The sequence below is a fragment of the Octodon degus genome, unplaced genomic scaffold (assembly GCF_000260255.1).
Source record: "Octodon degus isolate 3935 unplaced genomic scaffold, OctDeg1.0 scaffold00010, whole genome shotgun sequence".
Taxonomy (NCBI): Eukaryota; Metazoa; Chordata; class Mammalia; order Rodentia; family Octodontidae; genus Octodon; species Octodon degus.
In genome coordinates, this window is record NW_004524586.1 from 4859353 (window position 1) to 4870220 (window position 10868).

Below are 10868 nucleotides of genomic sequence, written 5' to 3' on the forward strand. Positions count from 1 at the left end.
ACCACAAAAGTTCTGTGGCTTACAAGGAACAGAAAATCCCACAGAACTTCAAAAATGGAAAGAAATATATTTACATTCGTTCTCACTTCCGATACTCACCAGCAATCTTGAGGTGCGCATGGAAATGTTTGTGTGTCAGCAGGGGCTCTGGTAGCTCTCCTAGGAACATCTTCAGCAACGTAGCAACGTCATTGGAATGAAACGCCCCTGACTCCAAGTCAATATCAGTTCCATCATTGAGAGCGTCCCTTAGTATCTGCTGTCGGACACTGTTGCCCGGAACTCTAAACAAACCCTCTACTCGCAAGTCTGTTTAGCATTGAAGAAAACAAGAGGACAAGGAACCAGGAAGAAAACAGATAATGTAAAGATTAATATATGTGCCAACAAAAGATTAATATATAATAAACATATATACGAACACACTACTTTTTACTTAAAAGACCCTTAAAAAAAAAACCCTTTAAATGAGTTTTTGCCTTTCTTCCAGAGAAGCTTGAAACCTACTGGTCCACAGAAGACATATAGCCAACATCCTGAAGCATCTGGAGTTCTCCCAAACTGACAGATCGACCTCCCCAAGTCATTCACCCGCCTACGATACATCTGGAGGCAGAATTTAACCTTAAGACTCCCTCCTGCTATCCCAGACTTTGCTTAGAGGAACTGAGTCCATCTGTGGGGTATGTTGCTCCTGTAAACTGTTTTCCCTACCCAGAGTAAATCTAGAGTCTCTGTACTGTGCCAGGAATCCAAACGTTGTCAGATTACCTGTTAGTCTAAGAGATTCCCAGAAGCTTAGTGCTTAGTGTCATCCTAACCAAACTATTTGGCTCTTCCAACTAGGTTCTAAGTTCATCTAAGGAGATTTTTCTTTAAAAAGTAAAACACAAATCTTCTTGATTTGACCTAGAAGAAGTATGCGGGTGTTTTCATCTTTGTCTTCTTCAAGGGTCCAAGTTCGCATGCATACAGGGCCAGGCAGGTTAACAGTAAAATCATGAACGGGAACCATAACGAGCTGGAGAAAACTTCCCTGTGCGCTCGCTGATTATGTCCAGCTGGCCACTGGGCCCAAGAATGCTAGATTTCCCCACCATCCAAAGAAGCTGAAAACCTGGAATCTTCATTTTACAACACCGATAACTTAATTTTATTTTTAATGTAATACTTTGCCAACAAACAAAACATAAATGCAGACGACTCAACCCCGTAAGGTGCCAGTTTACAACCTCTGCTCTAGCTCCTAGCACAATGTTCCACACTGAAAGAGGCATAAATGTTTGAGCAGAATTTATCAAGGCATCAGAGAAGGCCTTACATATCAACGTCATCATATTTCATACATACTCAGTTTTGTCAAGTATTTAGATGACATGGCCAGCAAGATTACTAAAAATTGTAACAGAAATTAAGTCAAAAGTGTATGTGAATCATAGAATTCTAGAGATTCAAAATAACATGCCTCTTTGTTTAAATATCATAGTTCTTTAATGACAACAAATGTTTCCCGAAGAAACATTTCTCCAAGATAAGGGATAGATGTCATATAATTTATACATATCTTTGAGAGTAAGAGGCATATCAGTATATAAGATGAAACTTAAAGGGACATGTATTTTAAAATCTAGCCAGGAAATCATCACTAGTTAGTTCTTTGGTAATGATTAAAGGCATCTACTATCCAAGGCAGTTAGTTCTCATTAAACAAGGAACTATAAAACTTCAAGTACTCTTACTTTTGTGTAGATATTCAATCAGTTGGTATATCTGGGCAATGCCTTCCTCCGTCAATGGGGATCCAAATATCACTCCTTTTTCTGAAAACCCACATGATAGAAAAGAAGTGTATTCACACAAATAGTACCAAATTCATCATACTGAAAACCACCCCAGCTGGGCATGGTGGTGCATGCCTGTAATCCCAGCACTCCGGAGGCTGAGGCAGGAAGACTGCTTTCAGGTTGAGGCTACAAAGTGAGTTCAAAGCCAATCTGAACTGCACAGCGAAACCCTGTCTCAGAAAAAGACCAAAAGGGGCCAGAGAGATGTCTCAGTAGAATAAATGCTTCCCTGGCAAGTGCAAAGGCCTATATTCAATCCCTGGTTCTGCAAAAAAAAAAAGAAAAAGAAAAAGACCAAAAAAACCCAAAACACTGTCCCAGCACTACAGTTCAGCAAATGTTTTCCCAGGATGAGCAAAAAAAAAAAACCTGGGCATTTGAAATGCACCAGAAAATACAACTAAAACAACTCTCAAATCAACTCCAAGTCAACATTAAATTGAGGTTGTTTAAAGAGCAAGACTGGGGCCAGCCAAATAGGTCAGTGGATTAAAGCCCCTGCAAGCAGGCACTGGGGCCAAGGGTTCAATCTCTGGGCCTACCATGCCGGCCCTGCCCCCGGGACACACTGAGATGGCAACTGAGACTGGGCATGGTGGCATGCACCTGTAATCCCAGCTCTTGGGAGGCTGTAAACAGGCAGATCACTATGAGTCCAATCTAGTAGTGAGACCCTGAATACCCTGTAGACCCTTCCCTAAAATACACACACACAAAAAAAAGTAAGAGCAAGACTGTTTTCCTATTTAAGTAATAATACCTATCACATTGATATTCAAATTAATTTTAAAACAAAAAGAACTCATGACTGTCAAAGCACAACAGATCATCCCCTGGAGCTGGCACAGGATGTCATCTGCTAATGTACAAACACTAGCCAAATGAGGTTCCTATACTTGCATTCCAGGAAGAAAACATCTGAGAACTACAGCAGAGAGCTGCTGAGACCAGGCTCCCCTCCACTCCCCTCCACAGACGCATCTCCTACCCTTCCGCTTGAGAGTCATCAGAGACCGGAAGAATCCTGACGCTGGGCCAGCCCCACCAGGCAGCTTAAGGTCCACTTCTCCCATCAGCTGAGCCAGCTCAGTTCCAGGTAAATCGATAAGCCTCGTGATATTGCTGACCACCAACTCAGTGAACACCTCAGGTTTCTCATGTCGGAGTTTTTCCACAAAAAAGTCAGGGTTGAAGATAACAGGCTGACCTCGGAGGGAGGAATCATTGCAGATGACAAAACTGCAGATGGCATCACTGAAAAAAAGAACCAGAAGATTCTGGGGGCATCATTTCAATACATGCTCTCCTGCACTGTGGATGGCACTCCGGCTCCCGAGCAGAGCTTTCCCTACGTCGGCTCCCCGTAGGCGACCCAGCTGCCTTTGAGTTCTGTTCCTCGTAACCAAAATGCTTTCACAGAATAGAGGAAATACACAGGCACGTAAAATAGATTCAGCCTTGTCTAGATCTACGAATAAATTTTATTTATTTTGCAACACTAGGCTCTACAAATAGATGTTATTTATTTTGCAATGCTAAGGATCAAACCCGGAGCCTGGCATATGTTAGGCCTTGAGCTATACATACTCCAAGCCCAGTTTTATTTTTAAAAATCTTTCAATTCTAAATGCTTCTGACCCATCTACCACTGTAAGACCAACCTTTGCTCAGATACTACACTCTAGGTCCCCCAGTCTTAGCCAGTTTTCTGCTCCTATATTCCATTTGATTATACTCTTGGCAAAATTCCTTTGACTGCTAATAAATACTTACTTCCCTGTTTCTTTGTCTCCAATAACTACATCTACTTATGCCCCCTTTACCTCTAATGGTTCTTACATTTAAGAACTGTGTTAAAAAAAAAAAGAACTGTGTTGTTCATCACTTATAGCAGACACATCATACCCATTGTCAATTAACTCTAATGGCGTGTCATAATCCTCATTATATAAATAACAATACTCCTTATTATAGTATTGTATAAATAGTCATCTGTTATATGACTGAAGAACTGCTACAACACAAGCCAGGAAGGACAAGTCATCCTATCTCAGTCAGGCAGGTAAACACACCTGACTCATACACACATTTCCCAATAAAAACCATCACTACAGTTGCCCATGACAGCTAGGCACACTAAGGCACTACTCCACAGAAAATGACACAGCTTAAATACTAAATAGAAAAGACCAATAAAACATTCTGCCAACACTATGTGGATAATTTTTAATAGTAGTATAATGAAAATAAGATTGGGTAAACTTCAAAGTTCATCTCTACTCCCTTGAAAAATTATTAATCAATAGCCTAAATGTTCAGTTGGTGACAAGATTCCTTTTTTCTCTAAAATGATAATGCACTGAGAAATCACATAAAAATAATAAAATTATGAATATATGACCAAAAAGTCACTTGAGAAGACTTAAAATGTGTCTCCTCAACCTTTTTACACATGAGAATAGGTTGTTTTCCTGCATAAATTTAAAGATATCAATGATTGTAATAAATCCAGTCAGATTAGAGTGCATATGAACTTGGACAAGATTCCCTCCCAATGCTGAGGATTGAGCCCAGGGCCTCCTACATCCTGGACAAGTACTTCGTCACAGCATTTCTTATATTTTTCACTTTCAGATAAGGTCTCATTACATAGCCCAGGCTGTCCCGCAATTTACACAGCTCCATGCCTCAATCTCCCGAGTAGCTGGGATCAAATAGCTTAGCAGATTAAACTGCCTGCAAGGGGCTGGGGAAGTGACTCAGTAGGATAAGCTCTTGCCTGGCAAGCACAAGGGCCTGAGTTCAATCCCCAGTTCCACCAAAAATAAATAAATAAAGCATCTGCAAGCAGGCGCAGGAGCTAGAGGTTCAATCTCCAGGCCTGCAGTGCCGGCCCCGCCCCCAGGGGACAGCCTTTGAGACTGGAGTGTGGTGACCCACGCACCTGTAATCCCAGCTCTTGGGAGGCTGTAAACAGGTGGGTCACTACAAGTCTGATCTAACAGTGAGACCTGAACACCCTGTAGACCCTTCCCTAAAATATATTAAAAAGCATGCCACCATCGTGCCTAAAAAGCCTATTTTTAAATGTCCATTTCAGGCAAGAAACAAGAGGCCATACAGAATTACTTTTTTTTTTTTTTTTTTTTTGGCCTGGCGTTGAGCTCACTTTGTAGCCCAGGCTGGTCTTGAACTCAAAAAAATCCTCCTGCTTCAGCCTCTTGAGTGCTGGGATTATAGGCATGCACCACCATGCCTGCCTAGAATTACTATTTATAATCACTGCCAAAGTGAAATTACTGAAAAGTCTAGAAAACCATGAAATGCGTTGGCACCAAAAAGAATCATAATTTATCAAATCTAAAACTAATCGCCTTATGGAATTCACACCCCATTTAATTATTTGTTTGTTTGTGAGTCAGGGTCTTGCTACGCAGTCCAGGCTTGCCTTGGACTCACTATGGAGCCCAGACTGGCCTCAAACTCTTGACAATTGTCCTATGTCATCCTGCCAAGTGCTGGGATACAGGCATGTACCATCACGCCCAGTTGTACATTCAATTTAATTCTAAATAATTTCAGATCAAATTAGTTCTAACATATAAATACATATGAACAGCATCCATGACATTCCTGAAGTAGAACAATATATACACATAAAATCTACAGTCATATTTTATTAATGTCCAAAACATGACCCAGTTAAAATTCTAAAACTTGGAGCCAGAGAGATAGCTCAGTGGCATAAATGCCTGCCTGGCAAGCACAAGGTCCTGAGTTTGATCCCTGGTACCAAAACAAACAAACAACAACAACAACAAAAAAAAAAAAAAAAAACAAAACAGGACTAATGATTCTAAAACTTACATCACAGCCAATCCTCATAGCACTAAATTAGATCAAATACACAAATGAGAAAGGAGCTAAATGCACAAAGCCACTGGCTATATTGTTTCTCAACAGAGTTCTTCCTACTGGGCCTTGACCCTAACACTGCCTCCCTTAAATAGCCTGAACAGGTAGGAAAAAAAAAACAGATTTGAAGTTGCCACTGGGAAAAAAAATAGATTGGAAGTTGCCACCTGTTTATGATGAACTCAAGAAAAAAAAAAAAAAAATCTTCAAAGTGCTAACACATAAGAACCACAATCTCTTTTCTTTCCTCTCTGCTTCCCTCCTCTGTAAAAAAAAAAAAAAAAAAATCTTCAAAGTGCTAACACATAAGAACCACAATCTCTTTTCTTTCCTCTCTGCTTCCCTCCTCTGTCTTATGTTTATTCACTCTTATTACCCTACACTTTAATTTTTTTTTTTTAACTAGCTCTTTTTTTAACCCCTTCATTTTTTTCTAAGTGGAACATCTGGTAAGACAGTATCTGTCTTTTACTTTCCTCATGGCTGAAACACAATACCCAACACCCAAGAATTAAGGAGGAAAGGCTCACAGTTTGTAGAGGTTTCAGTTCACAAGCCCCTGGCTCCAGCGCAGGGTGGCAGGGCACACAAGCAGCACAGAGGAGAACAGTGTGTGGCCGGTGGAAGGCAGCAAAAGCACCCAAGCAACGAGCAGCAAGCAACAGGCAACGGCCCTCTTTTTGTCCCCTATAGCTTACCCATCCAGAACTGCGCCAAACCAACTAGTAGATTGATTTAGTAATAACACACCCTTGATCCCAGCATCACACCCTAGATCCAGCCACCACCAAAAATCCCCACCTCGAACTGCATGAGGCTTTGGCGAACATCTAGATACATACAAAACCTAAACAGCAGATGGAAGACACTTTTTAAGTTACTCCCATGTGTAAGCACCTGACTGGCATGCGCAAGATCCCAAGGTCAATCCCCAGTACCAGGGGAGGGGGGAGAGAGAGAGAAAGAGAAAGAAGAAAAGAAAAGAAAGAAAAGAAAAGAAAAGAAAAGAAAAAGAATCCCATGTCACAAAGTACATTAATAGCTGCCCAAAGGATACACAATCCCACAGTACAAAGCTAAGAATATAAAGCACATGCTTAATAACTTAAGAAACTCCTAAAACTAAAATGAAAACAGTATATTTAAGCAAAAGCAACTTCCTACTCTACAATATTTTAAAACTAAATCTTAAATTTGCTCAAGTTGTAGAAAAATAAATAAATGTCTTACATAAATGCTGAGAGTTTCTGATGAGGCATTGGGACCGAAGAGACAGCAAAAGGTTAGTCCCAAGAAAAGGGGACTAAGAAACTCCCTCTCGCTACCCCAGCACAGCCTACGCGAATTCCACACATACTGAAGCACACAAGGGCACATTATGGAGTCTGAAAGGCAGTATTTACTGCAACTGTTAGCACTCTTCTGCAAGTAGGAACAAAACAGAATTTGGACATTAGACCAGTTAACTGTATGTGTCATAGACGCAGCTGAACAACACACTTTCCATCACCACCCCAAGCTGCACTAGACAAATACAACTTAGTTACTTCGTGTATGAGCAGAGGCATGAGAAGTTTTACAATATGGGGAGAAAGGTCATCCCTACATCACACATACACAAACACATAAATTCTGGCTGGGCGTGGTGGTGCACATGTGTAATCCCAGCATTTGGGAGGACGAGGCAGGAGGATTGCTGTGAGTTCAAGGCCAGCCTGAGCTACACAGTTAAGAAGCCAGCCTGAACTGCACGGCAAGACCCTATCACAAAAAAAAAAAAAAAAGAATAAGACAGTAGAAATGTTTATTAAGATGTTACTTAATGTTACTTACGATGTAAAAAGCACAATCTACAAAGAAAATTTAAAATTTCTCTATAACAAGTACCATTGGAAACAAAATATTTTAAAACTGAGATCGCAATGCCTCTGCAGAAGGGAACTGGATGAAAGAGAATTTGGAGGAAAAATTTTGCATTGTATGTTTTTTGGATTCTTTGCAATGCCGAAGATCCAACCCAGGGATCCAAGCAAGCAAGGCAAGCACTCTAACACTGAGCTCCACCCCCAGGCCTCCTTTGGTATTTTTCATTCATGGGAACATAAAACCCATTTTATAATAGATAGATAAATATATTTAAAACTTTGAAGCATTAAAAAAAAGCCATAGACTAGAAAAAGATATTTGGACTGCACATAGCTAACAAAGGACAAGTGTTCAGAATTTAGCAGTAAGCAAAAAAATTAATTATGACATTCAAATCAGAGAAATCAAAGGATATAATCAACAATTCACAGAAACAGAGCAATACACAAGATGTGTCAGCGAAGCTCTCCTCCCTCACACGCGGCTAGCAGTAGGGCTTCGCGTCATTCTGCGCAAAGGTGTTCCCTGAATTACATTGCTCCCACCAGACCTGCATCTCCTCCTTAGTGCTGGGCATGATAACTCTTCAAGTCTGCAACAAAAAATGACCTCCAATAAAACTACACTGCAAAAAATGGGAAAGAAATAAAATGGAAAAAAGTAAAAAGTTGAGGAAGCAGAGCCTGAAGAATTTGTGGTAGAAAAAGTACTGGACCGACATGTAGCGAATGGGAAGGTGGAGCATTTTTTGAAATGGAAGGGATTTGCAGACACTGACAATACATGGGAACCTGAAGAAAATTTGGATTGTCCAGAGTTAATTGAAGCATGTCTTAATTCTCAAAAAGCTGGTAAAGAAAAAGATGTTGCAAAAACAAAATCTCTATCTGACAGTGAATCTGATGACAGCAAGTCAAAGAAAAAAAAAAAGGATGCCGCAGACAAACCTAGAGGTTCTGCTAAAGGTCTTGCTCCTGAATAGCTGGTGCTGCAGACAGTAGTGGAAAAGTGATGTTTTCCATGAAGTAGAAAGACTCAGAGGAGGCTGACTTGGTGCTGGCAAAAGAAGCAAGTATGAAATGTCCTCAAATCATAACCGCTTTTTTTGAAGAAACATTAAGTCCTAGTTTTGATTTACTAGTGTGGAAAAAAAAAAAAAAACAGCATTCTAATGAAAATCAAGTTTAATATGTTGGTTTTGAAAGTTTTGGGGGGACTTGTTGGGTTTTGTTTGTTGTGCCTCTATAACACTGGTTACTTTGAACAAAGAAAAGCTTTTGTAATTGCTTTATCAGAAAAAAAGTATGTCAGCAATACACAAAAATAATATATCTAAAATAAGTTACATACATGCACCAATTTCCTATAGTAAATGTAATCATTATGTACTGAAAACACATACTAATAAAAGTAAAAATATATATACCTGAGTTGGATTTGTTTTTTGGTTTTTTGGTTTTTTTGGCGGGAATGGGGATTGAACTCAGACCCTTGCGCTTGCCAGGGAAGCGCTTATCCTACTGAGCCATCTCCCCAGCCCCTGGATTTGTTTTGAAGTACAAAGTTAATGTAACATAAAAACTAATCAGCAAAAACCATATTGACAATATGGAGAAAAACATACTCAACCAATGAATATTAAATACATAAAAGGTACTTCACACACATTCACTATAATTTTAAATAAATAACAGCAATTTAGAAATAAGATATAAGCTCTTGGGAGGCTGTAAACAGGCGGATCACGAGTCCGATCTAGTAGTGAGAGCCTGAACACCCTGTAGACCATTCCCTAAAATACAAAAAAAAAAAAAAAGAAAGAAAGAAAGAAAGAAAAAAGAAAAGAAAAAGAAAGAAATAAGATATCATTCATGGGGCCGGGGAGATAGCTCAGTAGAATAAGCACTTGCCTGGCAAGCACAAGGGACTGAGTTCAATCCCCAGTTTCGCAAAAAAGATAATATTCTTGTCTGACATGTCTGTCAAAATGACAGGAAAGGAAAGGCACCATTTCAAAATTTGCTTTATTTTAAAGAGAATAAAAGATGAAGATAAAACAGGTTAGTAGGACAGTTACAACAGTTGACACGCTGTGTCCTCCTAGTAGTTAGAGTAGAAGATATAAACATGGTATCTTGTCAATACAATATTAGTGCAAAACTTTCTTTTAATGAACTAAGAGAAACTAGCTATATAACTATCTTACCTATTTTGTGTATATATCTATTTTTTCTTTTATCCCTTTATTCCTTTCCCCTTTCCTCATCACACTTTGTCTTTTCTTTTGAATAGTTTCTTCCCAACTTACAATATCTACTGTACATTTCAAATTCTATTTACTTGCAAGGCACAGAGACTTGGGTTTGATCCCCGGCATGCCATGCCAGCCCCAACCCCAGGGCGCACTGAGATGGCCATTGAGACTAGGTGTGATGGTGCACACCGGTAATCCCCGTGTTCAGAAGGCTGACAAAAACCATATTGACAATATAGAGAAAAACATATTTAACCAATGAATATTAAATACATAAAAGGTACTTCACACACATTCACTATAATTTTAAGTAAATAACAGAAATTTAGAAATAAGATATCAGTTCGTGGGAGGCTGAAAACAGGAAGATCACTACGAGTCCAATCTGGGTAGTGAGACCCTGTCGACCCTGTACTAAAAGAAAAAAACAATTCTATTTACTTGCATTTTCTCATTTCCTTTTCTCCCACAGTCCCTCCAGCATTTGTTATAGGTTGATTTCTTTTCTTTTTTTTTTTTTTTTTTTGCGGAACCGGGGATTGAACTCAGGCCCTTGCGCTTGCCAGGGAAGCACTTATTCCACTGAGCCATCTCCCCGACCCTATAGGTTGATTTCTTGATGATAGCCATTCTTTCTGGGGTGACATGGAATCTCAGTATTGTTTTAATTTGTGCTTCTCAAATGAACAATGCTGTTGAACATTTTTTCATGTATTTATTTGCTATATCTATTTCATCTGAGAAGTGATTATTCATCTCAGAAACCTGATTATGTATTGAGTTTTTAAATTTGGGGGGGGTCTGATTTGTTTTTTCAATCCTTTATATGTTCTACATATAAATCCTTTGTCTGTGGGACAACTGGCTACAATTTTTTCCCACTCTGTGGGTTGTCTTTTCACTCTGTTGCTGATTTCTTTTGTTGTGAAAAACTTTTTAGTAAGGTGAGATCTCATTTGTTGATTATACTATGTATTGATTCTTTGTAC

At 39.4% G+C, this 10868-nt stretch overlaps 1 protein-coding gene and 1 pseudogene across 1 annotated transcript in view; one reads left to right on the forward strand and one right to left on the reverse strand.

Moving 5' to 3' along the window:
• The window catches only part of Arhgap19 (Rho GTPase activating protein 19), a 115997-nt gene that overhangs the window by 66660 nt on the left and 38469 nt on the right, over window positions 1–10868 (reverse strand). The window contains exons 2-4 of the mRNA XM_023709034.1: window positions 2833–3098; window positions 1740–1820; window positions 100–309 (exon numbers count right to left, since the gene is read on the reverse strand). Of these exons, the coding sequence (XP_023564802.1) occupies window positions 100–309; window positions 1740–1820; window positions 2833–3098 (557 nt within the window). The remainder of the gene's footprint in view (window positions 1–99; window positions 310–1739; window positions 1821–2832; window positions 3099–10868) is intronic.
• Window positions 8230–10868, forward strand: part of LOC101567138 — a 17680-nt pseudogene continuing 15041 nt past the window's right edge.